The sequence below is a fragment of the Ursus americanus genome, chromosome 18, assembly GCF_024610735.1.
Source record: "Ursus americanus isolate L20-20 chromosome 18, mUrsAme1.1.p, whole genome shotgun sequence".
Taxonomy (NCBI): domain Eukaryota; kingdom Metazoa; phylum Chordata; class Mammalia; order Carnivora; family Ursidae; genus Ursus; species Ursus americanus.
The window spans coordinates 49,408,086-49,428,651 of record NC_142144.1 but is presented as its reverse complement, the minus strand read 5'-3'; the positions used below and the strand labels follow the sequence as shown (position 1 = coordinate 49,428,651).

The following is a 20,566-nucleotide window of genomic DNA, read 5'->3' as shown; positions in this document are numbered from 1 at the left end:
TTAATAAGTTTCTCTATGTATCTATTTTTAGACTTTTTGTATAAATTGCTTTTCTCTGAAAATATTTTTCACAATAATTGACTATGTAGCTAAAGCATTTATCTCAGAAAACTCTGCAAAGTTTATTAGCATACTTAGTTCTGTATCACTTTGTGTAGAATTTTAACTTCTTTTGCCATCTGTCCTTTATTCAACAGATGTATTATTGCATTTTATGATGTATTTATCTATACCGCCTTAGAATTATTTAGAAATTAAGTACTTCAGATTTATTTTGTCCTTGTGCTAAGTGTAATTTTACTTTCATAAATTAGAAATGATAAAAAATATACAGCAGGTTATGGTTTTGGATTTTTTAAAGGATAAATTAAACTCTTCTATTTAGGTCATTGAATTGGAAGATCGGCTAAAATCTTTTGAGAAAGGGTCAAGAAAAATAAAAGAAGGGAATAAAAAATTAATGAAAGAAAATGACTTCCTGAAATCCCTCTTAAAACAGCAACAAGAAGATGCAGAGGGCAGGGAAAAAGAACTAGAACAGCTACAAAAGGGGAGTAAAGAAGTAGAAAAAGATAAAGCTGAACTTCAGGTAAAAATCAGTGAGCTGGAGAGAGAAGTCACTTCCCTAAGGAGACAAGTGGCAGAAGCTAACGGGTTGAGAAATGAAAATGAAGAACGGATGAATTCAGTGGAGAAATTGCAGCATTCAGCAGACAAGGCTAAATCTGAGGTGGCCACCACGGAAGTGAGATCTGGACAATACGATTGTAAGACAACCACTACCAAGGTTAAATTTAAAGCCGCGAAGAAAAAGTGCTCTGTGGGTCGTTACCACACTGTTCTCAATCACTCCATCAAGGTTATGAGCAATGTGTTTGAGAACCTCAGCAAGGACGGCTGGGAGGATGTGAGTGAAAGCAGGTAAGGCTCTCATTAACTTAGCTCTGTGGTGGGGACACTGTGCATATGTAAAGCACCAGCAAATGGAGATTGAATTTCAACTACTGTCGATTTGGTATTCAGAAAAAATACTGTCAGATCCTTTGAAATATCTTGGGAGGTCTTGTTCTGAGCTTATTGACTGAAATTTGCATGCAAAATTAGCCACAACTGCATGAGTATTTGAATAGGTGCCAGGAAACCCAAAAGAAGGCAATGCTTGATTTCTTCCAGTGATGCTATTTTCATGCAGTCATGAGGCTTGAAATTGACAGTTTGGCAGGTTGATTTAATTTGCTGGCCCTTTGCATATTCACCACTGACAGCTAAGGATTCCCAGGCAAGCCTACTAAGTCGGTTTAGTTATCTTGTGACATGCCAACCTGGGAGGAGAAACATTTTTCCCCCTTAATTTAGTTAGATAAATTTTGAATGACCCATTTCAGCTTGTTACCAGATGTCTACAAGCTGTTTAACATCCTTTAAATTAAGAACCATCTTCACTAATTATTTCATGTGTGTATTTATGCAAAGTCATTGTACTAACTTTAATTGAATGGCGGTTAAAAATTAGTTCTTTAAAGTTAAAGCTCTATAAGTTCCTAGTCCTAAGTTATATAACACCTAGTGAACAGCAACAGGAGAATACTAAAAATCTATAATATTTCTTTTCCTTACCCCTGGCTATACATTCGTATACATACTTGAAGCACATCAGTAAAACCACAAAGGCAAATGGATAGTAGAACACATCTTTTTATACCCAGGTAATAGAGAAATTGAGTGTTGCCAGAATTGCTAACAGACAAATCGAACAATTTTCCATAATTCTGTCTTGTTTTGTAATGGCACATCTTTTCTTTTCTTTTTCCAGTTTTTTTTTTTTTTTTTTTTTTTTAATCCCCAAAAGAGATCTGTTTTAGATTTGGGATGTCTCTGGATAGTGTAGGGGTGGAAGGCTTTTCCCTTCTTTCTTCCCTTTGAGGTTCCTTGGCTGGTTAATAATGAAATTGATATAAGACAGATTAATAGGAGGAAAACAAAAGTTTAATAACATGCATACCTCCTGTCTACATGGGAGAGATCTGGAAAAACTGAGTAACTCCCCCAGATGGCCAAAACTATCACTTAAATACCATCTTCAGCTTAAGACAAAAGAAGATGGGGTCAGAGAGTCAGTTATGGGAGGTTATCAGGAAAAGTGCAATAAATAAGGGGGAAGATTGTTATACAGATTTAATTGTCTTCTTTATTTACAAGAATTTTTAGAGACTTACAGTCATCCATTTCTTCCTGGTACAAGGAGGGTGACACACTTGCAAATGGAGATTTTCCTTATACATGTAAATGTCTCTTACAAAAAGGTAACTTCTACTTGATTTTTCAGAACTTGTCCTATGTTTGCAGTTTCTTAAAAGTAATTCTTATGGCTGAGATACATTTTGGGATGGCAAATTCTGTTCCCCTGTAATCCCATCTTTGAAACTTCCCCAAGAAGTTTCACAGTCCAGAAGTTAAGCTGATAATTTGCTCCAGATCTCAAGGAACCCGTCTCTGTCCTGAGGATAGGTCAGTTTAGTTAAACAGTTGTGTCTCATTTCAGGAGGTAGGTCTTGCAGGTGGGCTCCCAAAGTTAGACCTATTGTGTGTGAGAAAACAGGCATTTTAAAAGGCATTCCTATGGAAGCAAAATAAAAACAAAGGTTAATGATTAGAGCAGACTGTAAACCCAGTCTGAGTCCTGAGGGGAGCCAGCAGAAAGAAGACATTTCTAGAGGGAGCATCTGAAGCATCTTTTGCAGTTTGAATGTGTCTGATGTCACTGGTTGTTTAGGTAAACTTTCGGAGTGGCCCACACAGCAACAGGCATGAAGATGATCTAAACATGAGCTGTTGTGGTGGTTTCTCTGATGTTTATATCAAGTGGCCTAGCTTCACTTTGCAGGACTTCTGGAGAAAAGGCAGCTTTAGATCTCAGTGATTCCAAGTCAGAAGTATAAACATTAGTTTGGAGAGTCGTAGCCAGATATTTGAAGAAACCAGAAGAATTCAGGATTCAGTCCAGTTTATAGACAAACAACAAACCATCAAGGCAATTAATCAGAACTTGAATCTAATATCCACAAAGGTGTGTTATTGAAACATAATTATTCTCTTTCAGATCACCCTAATTTCCACTAAAGATAGCCCAATTAAGACTAATTTGTTTGCAAAATACGCCTAATGTTAATAAACTTGGCCTGATTATTTACATAAGTCCAACAAAGAATAGTGGTTGACCCTCTAGGCTCTTCTTAAATCTGCTTTACTGGAATTTTTCATAAGGACCTTTAGATTGAACTTTTCAGAGCCCCTCAAGGCCAAAATGCCAGTCCGAGGATTTGTCACCAGACTTGCCTGCAATAGCTATAGATTTGGTAAATTTCTCTCTTCTTGAGGTCCCCAAAATATCCTGAGGTTTCTTCACCTGTTAAGAAGTGACCTTCCTTACTGGGTAAGGCTGCTGGGAACCCTGTAAGCAGGGTACCAGGCTGTTTTCCCAAGAGATTTTATTGGGTCCATAAAGTCATCTTGGTTCCTGAAAGCTGTCTGGTCATATCTGAATCTATGCATGCTTCTCTCAAATATGGCATTCCAGTCAAAACCTTGGTAATATACCCAATGTTTCCAATTCTGTCATGTTACAAAGAGAACAGATTCTTGTTGAATTTATGCAAAGAAAAATTTCCATGAAAATATAAGAATATTTACTAAGAGTTTCTAAATTCTGGAGGGATCACGTAGGTAGAAAAAGATAAATATTATTTCCATTTGTTTACAAAAGGTGCATTTTACCAAATTGTTCTAAGTCATTGTTAGCTTAAGAGAAGTTTTCTTAAATCTAGAAAAACAAAACATTAAAGGCATTAATGATAAAACAAAGTCACAAAAATTATAATCATCTAATCAGTTCATTAAGTCCCATGGTACTAATCTTTGTTCTGCTTGAATCTGGTTTTTCTGTTAGTTTTGGAAACTCTTACCCAGTTCAGTTTTATGATCTTAAAGTTATCAGAAACCTGCATTTTAGAATATTTTCCATGAATCTTCTTGGAGATCAAGCATTTTCCAGACATTTTTTCAGAAGTTTCAGAGTGGGAGCACCTGGCTGGCTCAGTCGGTTATGCATTCAACATCTTGATTTCAGCTCAGGTCATGATCTCAGGGTCGTGACATCAGGCTCCTTGCTGGGCATGGAGCCTCCTTAAGATTCTCTCTCCTTCTTCCTCTACCCCTCCCCACTCCACAAGCTTGTGGTCTCTCTCTCTCTCTCTAAAAAAAATAAAGCAAAAAAACTATTAAAGTTTCAAAGTAAAACAAGAACTATGTAAATGACAAAGAGTTAAAAATAGCCATGGTTAAAGAGAGTTCATTACAATGCAATTGACAAGGAAATTTGGTTATTTCTGTGATATATATACTTCAAGATTATAACTAGAATTGTAAGTGATAACATTATACCAGGACAAATGAGATTTTAAGGAATTTCATGCAAATTCCAGAACACTTAAACTAATACATATATCCACAAAAATATAATCAAATTGGTTTAGGATCACATTTTTGACAACATTTCTCATGTAACTTATCGAACTAATCAGCCTTTTGAGATGTTCCAGGGATCCTGTGCAGTATCTCAGAATTTCTTCGGGGTCAAAAAGACTTCATTTAGAATTTGATTTTGGGAAGTTTGTCAAAAATATCAAAGGTTTTGGACACTTGACTAAATAGGATCATAGTTGGCTGTGAGATAATTATCTACTTAACCAATGTTACAAATACTTCACAGGCAAATACACGAGTTTACACAGTTCTCAGCAAAACTTACCCATTTTTATATCGAAAGGACTAAGTTTATTTAAGTAATCAAAAACCTGATTTTAAAAATATTGAAGCACAGGGAATTATTTTGATAAAAAACAAAATCTTTGCCTTCAAGGTATGTTAGTTTAAAATGTAAAGAAGAACCTTTCATAGTCTCTTATCAATAATACATCAATAGTCAAGAAAATGTTGTCCTTTTACTAGAGACAAAATCAAAATGTAAAATTGTACCAGCTTACTTTTGGTACTAAAATTCACTCAGTGAAATTAATTCCACTCTTAGCCAGTCCTGACCATGCATTAAGTTCCTTTCTAAAGGTTCCTTTCCACAAACTTTCTACAAGTTTCAGATTTTGTCCTGTTTTTCCTCTTTCCCATTTTTCTCAACAGATATTCAGGTTCAGGATAAGGTCATCATAGATTTCTTTCCCATTTTTAATCAACCAGTTTTATTTTGGGACATATTTACTTTCTTTTCCTTCAACAAAATGCATTTCTATTCCACATACATTTTTTTATTGAAAACACACATCCTGCTTTTCTTCATTCAGAGATGGTTTTCTTATTATTTCTAGTAGTTTTAGTTACATTTACTAATTAGAATTCTTAACCATTAGAAACCTTAATTTCTAGTGAAAACTAAGTAAGCAGTTGTGAACTGTGTGTTATACCAGCATTCTTTAGATTGTGAAGTTTATAAATATATTTCATAATTTCTAGAAACATATATCCCCCCCTTTTAAAAATAGTGCAGTCTTTCAGTGTGGTACGAGACATGTTTACTAACAGATCCAGATAATTCTGTAATTCCTGTGTAATATGAAGCTGAAAGTAGATATACCTATGTTCAGTAATTATTTTATCTTATTTGGAAATGATCTAGATATTCAGTGAATTCCCCATCATTGAATTTAACTTAGCAAAACTTTGAAGTTTCAACTTACCAAAGGTATTTGGGAAACTATTTTGTAAGTACACATACTATAAAATATAATTTCCATTAAAAAGTTTACCTAAAACCTCTTACCCCACTAACATCTGTCTAAATCACTCACTTCAAACAATTATGTTTAGACTACCCATGAATACTTCATGAGACATTAGACACAGCCAGCCATCATCCCAAGTTGTTTTCTTCGCTGACAAATTTCGTAAGAGACGCAACATGAAGTTATTTGACTAGTAAGCCCAAGCAAAATAAACATTGTGTATCTGCATTATATTCAATGTTGGTAATTCTAATATATTAGAGTTTTAATTAAACCAATGAACTTAAACTTATTTTTATTTACCAAAGATTATCCAAGGTCATGTGAACTTGAAAAACATTTGGGTCCATTGTTGTTAATTTCTGAGAATTCAATTTATGTATATGTTTAATTTTCTTTATGTCAATTAAATAGAGCTCTTTCACAAATTAATTTTGGTAATACCATCTGGAGGCAGAAAAATATTACATATCTACAACAGACATATACAGACAAACAGAGACCTCAAAATTGTAGCTGTGAGACAAGTATGATAATGTAGAATTTACTAGTAAAAGAACAGTAGGAGTGAGTTGAGTTTATCTGTTCAGATGGCTAAAGCTTTTGTTTTGTTTGTTTTTACTAATATTTGTAGAAAAGACACATGATTTTTCATTTGCCTAAATTTCAAATGAGCTTTCCCCCTTTTGTTCTCCTTCTGATAAGTTTTACCTCCTTAAAGTCTATAGAACATTTACGTCTCAAAGGCACAGGGAAGGAATGCAAGTTTCTCTAAGAAGAACTTTGGTTTCCAGAGGCCAATATTTACAAGCCTTTTGAAATAAATAGGGAAGGTTTTGGGAATAGTAAAAAGGATTGGTGGACCTTGAATTGTTTCTGGAGCCACGTCTATGGTCCTGTAAAGACTAGATGTATAAAACAAGGACAGCTGTATTCAGTTCCTTGAAGAATGGGGTTGTTGCTAAATGATATCAAAGAACTGTCACAACCATCCAACTATGTGGAATGTTTTTCTTTTCCTTTCATTTGGCTTAGGAGAACCCCTAAAAAAAAAATTTTCCTATCACGCACTGTATATCAGCTGTGTTCACAAATGTAGTCAGACTGGTAGCTTTCCATCTAATTTTCTGCCTTTTTAATCTACCCACTAATCTCAGAATGTAATCCACTTACAAAAACTTTTGAGGATCCTTCCTTAGTTTTAGAAATTCTGTAACTATGGCCCTTAGTTCATCCTTTGACCAAGGAGCAAAAGATAGCTGAGGAGCATTGCCCCCAAAATCAAGTGGTTATTTTAAAAGGTAATAATCTCTTCAGATTGGAAAGGCAGTTCAGAGAGAGATTTAGTAAAATGTGAGCATTCAGGTAAAGAATGATGGAAGGGAGTGGTAGAGTCATGCCAGCCTTAATGACTTTTGTTTTAGGTACCTCTTGGATCTTTAGTTTTTCATTTGCCCAATTTTCCAAATATCCACCCCCCCCCCTTTTTTTTTTTTTGAGGAGAAGCTTCTCCCCAGAGTTTGCCTTTTAAAGAATGGCTCTTAGGTCTTACAGAAGATGGGGGCAGAAAACTTATATCACAAGGACCTAGAGAAAATAAGTTTTCTCTTGTGGGCCAAGTATTAGAGGTCCAGGGGAATTTAAATTTTTCCTTTTTTCTTAAGTGCAGACAATTCTATTTCCAGTGTCCCAATATCTACAAGCAGTTTGAGATGAATAGGTGAGATCTGAGGATTGGTAAAGATAGGTGAGCTTTAAATTGCTTTTAGAACCACATTTCAGGTTTTGTAGAGGTTTGCAGAGAGGTGGGGAGGTTTAAACAAGGGTTCCATATATCCAAAAGATCTTCTGAAGGGTCAGGGACAGGGAGTTGGAGATAAGTAGGTGTGGAAGAGGGTAGAATTTACATTAGATATGGATCCTAGTTTTCCTTCTGAATGTAATTTCTGTTTTTTCATATTGTCAAGGGAGTCCTTAGGGCTAGCTGTTATACTTCTTTGCATCCACTTTTTTATTTGGTCTTTCCAGAGGTACCAATAAGATAATTGTTTAGGATAAGAGCTTTCTAAAAAGGAAAAAAAAGTCAAATACAGAAGTTTTTCCAATTCAAAGGATCCCCCATCTGGCCATTGATGTGTGGGATCTATTAAATCTTGATAGTGACTTAAAGACAGAATAGTCTCACTGGACGTAGAGCCAAGCTCTGAAGACATAGAACACGATGACAGACACAAAAGAAAGCAGTTATCATCTCTGGAAGGAAAGGGATCAATAGAAAACAAGAGTATTCATAACAAATTTTTACCAAAGTTGCTATACCCAAGGACCTAGCTCCACAAATATTTTCTCCTGCTAATCTAAATTTAGATAAGGAGAAGGACTCTCACTATTCTCACTTCCATGAGACCCTACAGGTAGAGATCCAGGAGACTGATGTGGTAAGAATTACTACCTTGTGCCAGTTTGTATCCCAGGATCTGGGGTCTGTCAGCAGGAGCATCTCTGGAGTGAGCAGCGATGGTCCCTTCACAGTCACCAAAACTTCAGGGGCAGAAATGTTTTCCCTTCTTCTTTTCTAGGTTCTTTGGCTGGTCTAATAATGAAATTGATAAAATACAGATTAACAGGGAGAAAAGTTTAATAATGTGTACACCTCCTGTGTATATATAGGAGAGATCCAGGAAAACTTGAGTAACTCCCCAAAATGGCTAATGCTACCATCTTAAAACCATCTTCAGCTAAAGACTAAAGAAGATGTTGGGGGTGAGGAGTCAGTTATAGAAGATTATCAGGAAAAGCACAGTAAACAAGGGTCAGGTTGTTGTGCAGATTGAAGTCCTTGTCTTCTCCACTGGTAAGAGTTTCTAGGAATTAAGGTCATCCATCTCTGCCTGGTATAGTGAGGAAGGCATCCTTACAAATGGGAGAGTTCTTAATTACAGACATAGAACTGAAATTTATCTTAAAATGTCATTCTCAAACTTATTTGCCTTTGTTAGAATTACCACGATTTTATGAAAATTCCAAAGCTCAGACTGTGGGATCTCCCAGTTGGATGGGGGCCACCGAATGTGTGTCGACCCGATGGTGGTGGAGGTGGAGGAAGAATTCACCTGAGGCAGAACAGAGGGGAGAGAAATTAATTGGATACGAGAGGGAGCTGTGGGCAGGACCACAGAGGAGAGACTGTCTGGCATGAGGCAGTCGTTGGGGGGCTGTGGTTAAAGGGGGAAGATGAGGAAATATGGGAACATACAGAATTTAACTTTTTTGGTGCTGTGTCTGGGTGTAAGTCATCCATTGGTCAGCTAGAGCTTATGGGTGTTTTGAGGTGGGTCACCTGATGGGCCTGTTTGTATTCAGCCAGGGGCTCACTGTGGGCCCTTCTACCTTACTCAGATTTCCGTTGTTCAAGTTGGGTGCCTAAAAGCAGCCTTTACACAGAACACACCCCAGAACAATTAAATCATAACTTCTGTGGTGGGATACAAGTTTCACTATTTTTTGAAAGCTCTCCAACTGATTCTAATATGTAGACTAGTTTGGGAACCACGGTTTTAGATGTTCATTGGGTCAAGCCCCTTGTCTTCAGGCAGGTAATAAAAACTTAAAAACAGGGCACCTGGGTGACTCTGTCAGTTAAGTGTCTGCCTTCGGCTCAGGTCATGATCCCAGGGTCTGGGATGGAGCCCCACATCACTCCCTACTCAGCAGGGAGTCTGCTTCTCCCTCTCCCTTTGCCCCTCCCCCCTGCTTGTGACCTCTCTCTCTCTCAAATAAATAATTAAAACCTTAAAAGAAACCCTTAAAAACAAATTGATGAAAGTGACAAAGAAGGACCAAATCTCCATTCCCATTTCTTTTTTTTACTTTTTCTAAGGTTTTCTCCCTTGTTCTCAAAAGCCATTAGAGATAAAATCCTCCTTAGCTTAAAACCCACTAAGCATTTATCTATGTCTTCAAGGAAATTCTAGTTTCAGCTACTAATTATATCTCAGCCAGTGATCCTACCACACTCTTCATAGTAGAAGTGGTGAGGCTTACTCATGTGTGAGTATGTATATATGAATAAATACATGAAAGCTAAGTAACACAGTCAGTTCTAATTTCATCATATTAGTGCATGTGCAGATGGTCACATATTTTGGGAGATGTATCAGAGTATCTCTTAAAACAGAAGATTGTCATTTAAGTTGCTTAGCGGTGAAACTTGATTTTATACTGTGAAGATGCAGTTACATTTCCTGCCTGACAGAACAGTCTCACAAATCACTCAGCTGCACAAAATTCTCAAACAATTAGAAATCCCACAGTGGAGCTTCAGGACGTTAGAACATTCTATTTCTTTTAGCTTTTCATAGTCTGAAATATAAGAAATTTACTTGAATACTAAGAAAAATAGAATTTTGTCCTTTATATATATGTATAAAAATACTATATTATATAATTATAAGCTTACTAATATTTATATATTTATGAATGTTTATTTCTCATAGTTGAACAGCATTATAAAAACATTTTGTCATATGATGGAAATAACACAATTTAGTAACAAGTTTGACATCCTTTATTCAAGGGAAAGCAGTCTATGAATTGGGGGAGTACAGTGCCTAACAAGCTATGGCACACTCTTCCTAAGGATTTTGGGCAACAGGGATTTTTTATAGAAGAAGCAGTGCAGGGGCACCTGGATGACTTAGTTGGTTAAGTATCTGCTTTCAACTCAGGTCATGATCCTGGAGTCCTGGCATTGAGCCCCACTTCGGGCTCCCTGATCAGTGGGGAGCCTGCTTCTCCCTCTGCCTCTCCCCCTGAACCTTTTCTCTCTCAAATAAATAAATAAAATAGTAAAAAAAAAAAAAAAAAAAAAGCATCAGTGCAGAAAACATCGCATAGTTAGCTAGGAGGTCAGAGATTTTTTTGTAAGACCAGTATGTCCTGTTCTCTAGGGTAAGGTAAGTTAGCTAAAGCTGTGTTGGAGGATGTGATTGGTGTATATTAGACTTCCTTAATGGCGAGGTATTTACCATAAGTGCAGCGGACTTAATTCAGATTTCTGATATGGGCCAGGCCACTGGCACAGCCTGCTTTCTGTGGGTCCTAATATACAAATAACTTCTACCAATGCCCTTTCAGTGATGGGTGATCATCAGGAAGAGTTGTTAATACCTTAAAAAGGAAAAGCAGAATTTCAGCAAAGCATGTTTATCAAATTTGTGGATAATATGACATTGAAAGGGATAGAAAATACTTTACAAAATAGAATAAAAATCCCCAAAGATAGCAATAGATTGGGAAGATAGAGTTACGTAGAAGACTACAGGGTCCATTACTTAGCTGGAAAATGCCAATTGCTCAACGATACAATGGGAAAAATATAGGACTTTGCAAAAGTATACATAAAAATATTGTAGGAGGTTTTAATTAAATCTCGTATGAGTCTACAGTACAATATACATGTCAGAAAAGCTTGCATAATTTTAGTCTGCATCTACCAGGAGTTCTGCTAAGTAATTCACATAGTATACTTGGAATATGAAATTGAATTCTGGACATAATGCTCCATGAAGATAAGGTGGACCATATTCAAGAGTGACCAGGGTGGAAAAGCATCTCAAAAACACACATAATAGGAATATTTGAATAAGCTGGGGATGTTTTTCTTGAGATGTTTCAAGCATCAAATGACCATATCCAGATAGTTAAGAGATCATCCATATGGAAAAGGGATTGGACTTATTTGTATGTTCTACTCAACCTTAACACTTTTATTTTCCTTCTCATTAACACCAACTGTTAACATAATATAGGTTTACTTATTTTTCTTGTTATCTGAACTCACCCCGTTAATATGAAAGCTACATAAGGGCAGGGACTTTTATCTCCTTTATTCACTTACTACTTTGTCATTTGTGCCTGGGAAAGTGGCACATAATTGATGCTTACCAGGCATTTTATTAAATAATGAATGGACATAAGAGATGGAACTGGCATCAGTGGGTGAAAGCCTCAGAGATTCAGAGATTGTCCAAGACTAAGGGAAAACTTTTCTGTTAGAAATGTTAAAACTTTCTGTCCCGGCTCAGAAAGTCGTAAGTGCTCCAACCCTGGCATTGTTAAAACATCCTTCTGAGTTAACACTTAGTAGAAGTACTACAGAAATGGTACTACCAGGCATTTGATACTAGATATTCTAATTTCTTGATGAGATTTTTACAATTTTGGAGAACTTTTTTTTTTAACATTTAGTTTCTTTTCATCTGGTGACAAGTAACTATGACGTTTAAGTATTTTTCAACAGGCATACTCTTTCTTTGATAGATACACTTTTCAAATACGGTGTACATAAGGGAATTATAATAGAGAGGATGTTTGGTTGTGAAAAAAATTAGGACCCACTGATACAATATAACATTTATCATATGAAGAAATATGGTCCAGAGACAGTAGGTAACTAAAAGAGCCATATAGCCAGAACTCAAGTACCAGGCCAGTGCTTGTTTGCTGAGTCTGCTAATTCTCCTGCAATAATGGGTCTCCATTTAAGTGATATTCACATTTCAGTCACCAATGTAGATGCCCCATCAGGTTAAAGAAGTCCTACTCGTACTTATTTATTCATCTTAATAAGTTAGAGGCCATGTACAGAATCCACAGAAATAACAGACTGTATAACATATTTAGACTAATTTTCTTAACACAGAGAACCAGTAAATGCTCAAATTAAACTTAGAGCTTTATATGCAGTATGTGCTATAATAGTATTTGGTCTTGAACTTAAAAGAGGTACATTTAACAACTCTTCTTCCTGGATTTTATGTTCCCCCCTTTTTTTTCCCAAAAGCAGTGATTCTGAAGCACAGACCTCTCAAAATTTAGGAACAATTATTGTAGAAACATCCCAGAAAATAAGTCCCATAGAAGATGGAGGAGACCAGAAAGAAAGTGACCAAACAGAAGACAGCAAAATGCAAGGAAAAGAAATGGTGCAAATATATTCAAATACAGATGGCAAGACCCCAAAGGTATGACAGAGTGTTGCTTAATTATAAGCTATGTTTTTAATTTTATCTTATGCTTCATAACTTAAATTTTGTGGCCAGTGATTTCATTTGAATCCCTAGAAAATATACAGTGGAAATACTCAACTTTTTAATAATTTTTAAGTACCAATTTGTTACAAACTTTTGTATAGTTGAAAATGGAAACAGATATTATTTTCTTAAATATAAATCTTAAGGTATTTATATCTTAGCCAAAAAAAATAGGTGACAATAAGTTTATTCATTTTTAGGTATACAAAATATACCATGTGATAAAATTTCTGTTTTCATATTAGCCTTTGTGATGGTAAAGTTATTGACTAAATCTTTAATCTTTAAATTTCTGATTAAATCTTTAAATTTACAAATTTCCCTAATTTCTCAAAGTATTTTAAATCTGAAAAAACTGATGTTCCAAAAAACTCATTCAATAAATCTTGTCACCAAAAGGTTTACCTGCTCAGCATTAATCAGTGAAAAATTGTGGAAATATCATTTAATTTTGTTGCAAAAAATCAGATTATCTTTGAGTTAACCTATTGGGTTTCTTTAAAGCCAAATCCAAAAGTATTTATTTTTTGAAATCTGCTCAGAACTTTGGAGGAAAATTTTAAGGGTAACAAAATTCTATTTTAGTTACTTCCAGAATAAAGTTCAGCTGAAGAGTTAGTTATATGCTAAGTGCCTACTGATTGATCGATAGATTTTATAGAAATCTCCTATTTTGCCACATATTATTTGGTTGGTAATTTTGCTTACTTACAGTCACTTGTGTGCAACAATGAGTTTGTAAATACAAGTAAGTCATAATTCCCTTCATATAATAAGAGAATACGGTATAAACTACTTTGAATAGATCTATGTACATTGTTGGCAGTCAGAAACTAAATGTTGGGGCGCCTGGGTAGCGCAGTCGTTAAAGCGTCTGCCTTCGGCTCAGGGCGTGATCCCGGCGTGCCGGGATCGAGTCCCACATCGGGCTCCTCTGCTGGGAGCCTGCTTCTTCCTCTCTCACTCCCCTGCTGTGTTCCCTCTCTTGCTGGCTGTCTCTCTGTCACATAAATAAATAAAATCTTTAAAAAAAAAAAAAAAAAAAAAAAAGAAACTAAATGTTGACTAAATTTTAGTAGTTGTGTTTGGAAAATATTAAAACTCATTAACCCAAAAGATTATCATTAATTTAACTTTAATCACTCTGTTCCTTTTCCTTATGATGTTATCTCTGTTAACATTATGGTTAATTTTGCCTGTTTTTGAGTTTTATGGAACTATACAATATGTCCTCTTTTGTGTCTGGCTTCTTTTGTTCAATAATATGTGGAATTCATTCATTTTCGTTACTGTCTTTAGTGTTTTATTGCCTGAATATGCCATAATTTATCCATTCTACTGCTGAATTTTGGGTTGCTTCATTCTGGATTATTTACAAATAATGTTGCAATGAATATTTTTGTACATGTCTTCTATTGCACAAGCATGGGCATTTCTGTAATGAAATACTAGGAGTGGAATTACTGCACCATAGATGATAAGATTTTAGTTGATAATGCTGTTTTCCAAAGTGTTGTACCAATTTGTTGCACCTACCAGTAGACTATGAAAATTTTTACTGCTCCTTATCAACACTTGGTATATTAGTCTTTCCCATTTCAGTCACTTTTGTATATATGTTGAGGTATATTGTTTTGGGTTTAATTTATGTTTCTGTTCTTACTAATAAGGTGTTGAGTACTTTCTCATAGTTGGTGGCCATTTGGATTTCTTTAGAAAATTGCTTCTTCAAGTCTGCCCATTTTACAAATGAGTTGTCTGTATTTTTTTTATTCATTAGTAGGAATTCCTATATATATTCTGTAAATGAGTCTTTCGTTATATATATTAAAGCTATCTTGCCCTACTCCCTGCTTTTTTGTTCTTCCTAATGGAATATTTTGAGAAACAGAATATCTTAATTCTAATGTGGTCACATCAATTTTTCTTTCTTGTATGAATAGCACTTTTTGTGTTCTATATAATAATTTTTACCTGTTCCAACTTAGAAATTTTCTTATACTATCTTCCTTGTTATCTTTTCCTGTATTATCTGATTTACAATTTTGATTTTCATGTCTATGTCTGGCATTGATATGCATGTAATGTAAGATAGGGATGAAGTTCCACAGTTACCGCACTATGTTTAGCAGTGCCACCTTTGTTCTAAATCAAATTTACATATACATGTGGGTATGTTGCTAGGCTTTTCTTCTCTTTTATCAGTATATTTATTTATATCATGCTGTCTCATTACTATTATTTTATAATCATCTGGATTGATAATAGAGCAAGTTCTCCATCTTGTTCTTCGAGCCTCTTCAGTATTTTTGATGCTTTGCTCTTCAAAATGAATTTAGAATCAGCTTCTCAAGTTCAGTAAAAAATCATTTGGGATTTTGATAGGGACTGTTAAGAATATAAAGTAAAAATAAAACAATAAGAAGACTCTGAAGAGTAGAGAAAAGAGAGACCACCTAGGAATCACAAGACTCAAGAAGCAATATGATTGGTGAGTTTTCTGGGTTTTCATTTTGCCTCATATATCCTGGCCTGGATGTTGAAGAAACCTGTCACCTGGAAACACCAATTGGTCAAATGATGAAATGCCTCAATAAAACCCTGCTCTCTCTAGTTAAATGACCAAGAAAGGGGCAGCCCAGCGAGATAGAAAATTTTTACACAATAATCACCCTACTCTACCCAAATACCACAAAAAAAAAATTGCAAACCTACCTCTACCCACATTGGTAAAAACCTAGTGGGGAGACTATGGACTATGAGAAACAGACTGAGGACCTCAGAGGGGAGGGGGGTGGGGGAATGGGATAGACCAGTGATGGGTAGTAAGGAGGGCACGTATTGCATGGTGCACTGGGTGTTATACACAACTAATGAATCATCGAGCCTTACATTGGAAACCGGGGATGTACTGTATGGTGACTAACATAATATAATAAAAAATCATTAAAAAAAAAAAAAACAAACCTAGTGGGGAACCTTAGACTTTTACTCTCACCTGGCTCTAAGGAGTCACCCCGTACCTCTCCTCCTCCCATCAGGGTAGTGTTAGAAAAACAAAGTGAGGAGCCAGTGGTAATGATTCCCTTCCATCCATGTCATCAGAAGTCACAGAGGGAGTGAGACATCCATTTTCATCCATCAGTAAAGAAATGACCCTCCCTTCCCAACAGGGTGATTTCAAAGGCCATGTGCAGAGATGGGGATTTTCATCACCTCCCATATCTGTAAAGCATCTCACTCCCCCCTACCTCACTGTGTCAGTAGAACTAAGTGAGGAATGGAAACAAGGCAATGCTCCATCTCCCAGGCAGGATGGCATCAGCAGAGGCCTTCGAGGAGCCTGAACTTTCATCTCTACCAAACAGTAATGAGGTGTCCCTCCCCAACCATGGTGTCGGCAGAAACTGGACTTGCATCCCCAATCGGAAAGAGATGGTGCTCTCTTGCTCCACCAATGTGCTATCAGAGGAAGTCTGCCAAAATAGAAGATATAAATAAGATCCAGAGTCTTGAATTATAATGCCCAAAATGTCCAGGATACAATGGAAAATTACTCATTATACCGAGAAATCAGGAAAACCTCAATTTGAATGAAAAGATGATCAACAGAAGCCAATAACAAGATGACACAGATGTTGGAACTACATGACAAGCATTTTATTTTATTTTTTAAAGATTTATTTACTTATTTGAGAGAGAAAGCACTAGCTGGAAGGGCAGAGGGAGAGGGAGAGAGAATCTCAAGCAGACTCTACACTGAGCCTGGAACCTGATGCAGGGCTTGATCTCATGACCTGAGCTGAAACCAAGAGCTGAATGCTTAACAGACTGTTCCACCCAGGCACCCCATGACAGGCATTTTAAGGAAACCATCATAAAATTGCTTCAACAAGCTGTTACGAACAGACTTCAAATAAATGAAAAGCTAGAACATCTCAAGAATGAAATGGAAAGTCTCAGCAAAGAAATAGAAGATATAAAAAAGAACCAAATGGAAATTTTAATAAAAAAAGTAAGTATTTGTGAGGATTGTGGCATCAATTCCCTCTACTCAGTTTGATTTCGAGACTGATGACACCAAACACCCACCAAGAGGGGAAGAAAGGGGGGCGCCTGGGTGGCTCAGTCGTTAAGCGTCTGCCTTCGGCTCTGGTCGTGATCCCGGGGTTCTGGGATTGAGCCCCGCATCAGGCTCCCTGCTCTGCTGGGAGCCTGCCTCTTCCTCTCCCACTCCCCCTGCTTGTGTTCCCTCTCTCGCTGGCTGTCTCTCTGTCAAATAAAATCTTTAAAAAAATAAAAATAAAAGAGGGGAAGAAAGGTTTATTTTTTCATAATGGAATACAGAATCTAGAATGGATCCACAAGTATGAAAAAGCAATTTTTGACAGAGATACGAAAGCAATTCATAGAGGAAGAATGGTCTTTTCCACAAACAGTGCTGGAACAATTGAATAGCCCTAACAAAAAAAAAAAAAAAAAAAAAAAGAACTTATACCTAAACCTCCCACCCTATGCAAAAATTAACTTGAAATAGATCACTGATATAAATGTAAAACATTAAATCATAAAATTTTTAGAAGGAAAAGTAAGGGGAAATTTTCCGGACTTAGGGCTTGATGAATCCTTTTGAGGTATGTCACCAAGAGCATGGATCCCTAAAAGAAAATATCAATAAATTAGACTTAATTAAAATTAAGAAATTTCAGTCTGTGAAAGGCCCTCTTTTGAGGATAAAAAGATATGCTATATGAGAGACTATGGACTCTGAGAAACAAACTGAGGGCTTCGGAGGGGAGGGGGGTGGGGGAATGGGATAGGCTGGTGATGGGTAGTGATACAGGGAAGTGTTGCATGGTGCACTGGGTGTTATATGCAACTAATGAATCATCGAACTTTACATCAGAAACCAGGGATGTACTGTATGGTGACTAACATAATATAATTAAAAAATATTTAAAAAAAAAGATATGCTATAGACGGGAGGAAGTATTACAAACCATTTATGTGACAAAGGACTCATATTTTGAATATATAAAGATTTTGTCAAAGCTCAACAATAGAAATTTAAATAATCTGGTTAGAAAATGGAGTAAAAAACATGAACAGACATTTCACTGAGAAGGATAAATGGAAGGCAAATAAACACACACAAAGATGTCTAACATCACTAACCATTAGGGAAATGAAGGTTAAGATTCTGATGAGATACACATCTTTTGGAATAGGTAAAACTAAAAATAGTGGCAATACCAAATGCTAACAAGAATGCAGGGAGACTGGATCTCACATATAATGCTAGTGTGAATATAATGTGGTACAGCACTCTGGGAAACAGTTGGCAGTTTCTTTAAAAAAAAAAAAAAAAGGAAGGGGTGGCTGGGTGGCTCAGTCAGTGATCTACTTTCTGTTCAGGTCATGATCCCAGGGTCCTGGCATTGAGGCCCAGGTTGGGCTTTGTGCTCAGCATGGAGTCTGCTTCTCTCTGCCTCTGCCCCTTCCCACTGCTTGTTTTCTCTCTGTCTCTGACAAATAAATAAATAAACTCTTTAAAAAAAAAAGGGACATGTGGGTGACTCAGTTAAGCATCTGCCATTGCTCAGGTCATGATCCTGGGGTCCTGGGATCATGTCCTGCATCAGGCTCCTTGCTCCACGGGGAGCCTGCTTCTCCCTTTGCCTGGCATTCAACCTGCTTGTGCTGTGTGTCTCTCTCTCTGACAAATAAATAAATAAAATCTTAAAAAAAAAAAAAGGAACTAATCATACATTTATCATACAATCCAACTATTTGCCTCTTGGACACTTATCCCAGAGAAATGGAAATTTACGTTTACCAAAAAAACCTGTATATGAATGGTCATAACAACTTTATGTCTAATATCTGACAACTGGCAACAACCAAAATTTCCTTCAATAGCTGAATGGTTAAACTGTGATACATCCATTCCATGTAATACTACTCAGCAAAAAAAAAAAAAAAAAAAAGAGAGAGAGAGAGAGAGACAAACTGTTGACACACTATATCCTAGATTTGTAACCTCAAATTTCTCATCTTGAGTTGGCGGCCTAGGCCATCTTTCCATGCCTTTTATGTTCTGTGTTGCTGTAGACATGGAATATCAAGTTCAGAGGAGATTATCAATTGTCCTGTATTTTGCTGGCCACTTTGTCAGTCACGTCTGTCTCTGGCTTCCTGCTTCTACCTCATTTGTGGCATCAGAATTCCTTTAACATTTTGCCATGTTAAAAAAATACTTTAAGTGTGCTGATATCAGTGTTTAAGATTTTCCTGAATTTCTATGAGGGCATCTTAGTGGCTCAGTCAGTTGAGTGTCAGACTGTTGGTTTTAACTCAAGTTATGATCTCACAATGGTGAGATCAAGCCCTGCGTCAGGCTCCATGCTCAGCTTGGAGTCTGCTTAAGACTCTCTCTCTTCCTCTGCCCCTCTCCCCCCTTGCGTGCATGCTCTCTCTCTCTCTCTAAATACATAAAATCTTAAAAAAAAAAAAAAAAGAATTTTTCTGAATATCTAGTCAGAAATAATCCTGGAAATGGAAGCCCATTCTTTCTTATTTTAGGTCCAGTTAATTTGACACCAAGTTTGGTGACTAATAGTGGTAATTTGGTAGTTTTGTTTGGGACATTTTTTTTTAATGCTTAGTACATGACTGGCACTTGAATCTTCATAAAGCAATGAAATATTTTTTAAAAATATATCTTATATACTGGTTCTAAAGAATTTCAAATGAGGTATTTCAGAAATATTTTGAGAATGAAGTAAGTTTAAAGGAAAAGTATTTGGCTTAAAGGAAATCCCTATCTTAAATAAAATATGTGGCTCATTGCCAAAGTAACACTGGATCAAATTTATTTTTCCTTCGGTTTTTATTATAATTATTTATTCCAAAATTGGGATCTTTGAAAAAAAAATTCCTTTTTAAAAAGAATTCATTTTCTAGATTGATAGCATTCCTGTTTTTTAGCCAATAAATTCTTAAATAAGACCTCATATTTTAGTATTATGATTTATAATATTTTGAAAACATGTTCCTATTTAAATTTTTACTTTGGGCAAACTCTTTTATTTTTTAATCTGCTGGCATCTCTAATTACAAGTCTGAAATTCCTGGGGCAAAGGAAAGAAAAAAAATTTTTTTAATCTATGTTTTATAATATCAAAGTACTATCTTATGTTTCTGATATAGTAAAAATAAAAAGAAGATTCAATATAATATGAATAGTATAATGCCATTTTTGTTCATCCTCCAGAATAATCTAGATGAAAATATCCTAAAATTTTGACCATGATTATTTCTAGACAGTAGGCTTTCTGGTCACTTATTTTTTCTTTTTTCTTTCCTGTATGTATGGATTTTTTTTTCCAGAGAACACATATCATTTGAATAATGATATATAGAGCCATATTTTTTTTTCTGGGAAACTAGGTTCCTTTCTCAAATACTATTATCTGTTGCATGTAGACTGATTAAACCCTTCTGACAAAGCTAAAATAATGTTGATGTTATAAAGTAACTTTCCTTGAAGCTGTATGTTTTCTTCACAACATTCTAATACACTGAAGCTAAATAAAATGAAGCCATGACTTTTGTTCCAAAATATTTCACCAACTTTAAAAGGGGGGGAGGGGTTTGAAGAAATGAGTAAAGGGAATCAAA

The 20,566-nt window shown here is 35.9% G+C and overlaps 1 protein-coding gene and 1 non-coding gene across 6 annotated transcripts in view; one reads left to right on the top strand and one right to left on the bottom strand.

The window, feature by feature from the left end:
• Positions 1 to 20,566, top strand: part of CNTLN (centlein) — a 286,705-nt gene that overhangs the window by 194,510 nt on the left and 71,629 nt on the right. For 4 of the 5 annotated variants that reach the window (XR_015727497.1, XM_087869621.1, XM_045780217.2 and 1 more), the window contains 2 exons: positions 386 to 921; positions 12,637 to 12,817. Coding sequence is in view for 4 of the 5 variants with exons in the window: in XM_087869621.1 (XP_087725747.1) it covers positions 386 to 921; positions 12,637 to 12,817 (717 nt within the window). In the remaining variant the exon portion in view is untranslated. The remainder of the gene's footprint in view (positions 1 to 385; positions 922 to 12,636; positions 12,818 to 20,566) is intronic. The other variant, XM_045780215.2, reaches the window with a different exon arrangement.
• Positions 5,159 to 5,226, bottom strand: LOC123781386 (small nucleolar RNA SNORD50). The gene has a single exon (XR_006776715.1). It is a non-coding gene; the product is annotated as a small nucleolar RNA SNORD50 (small nucleolar RNA).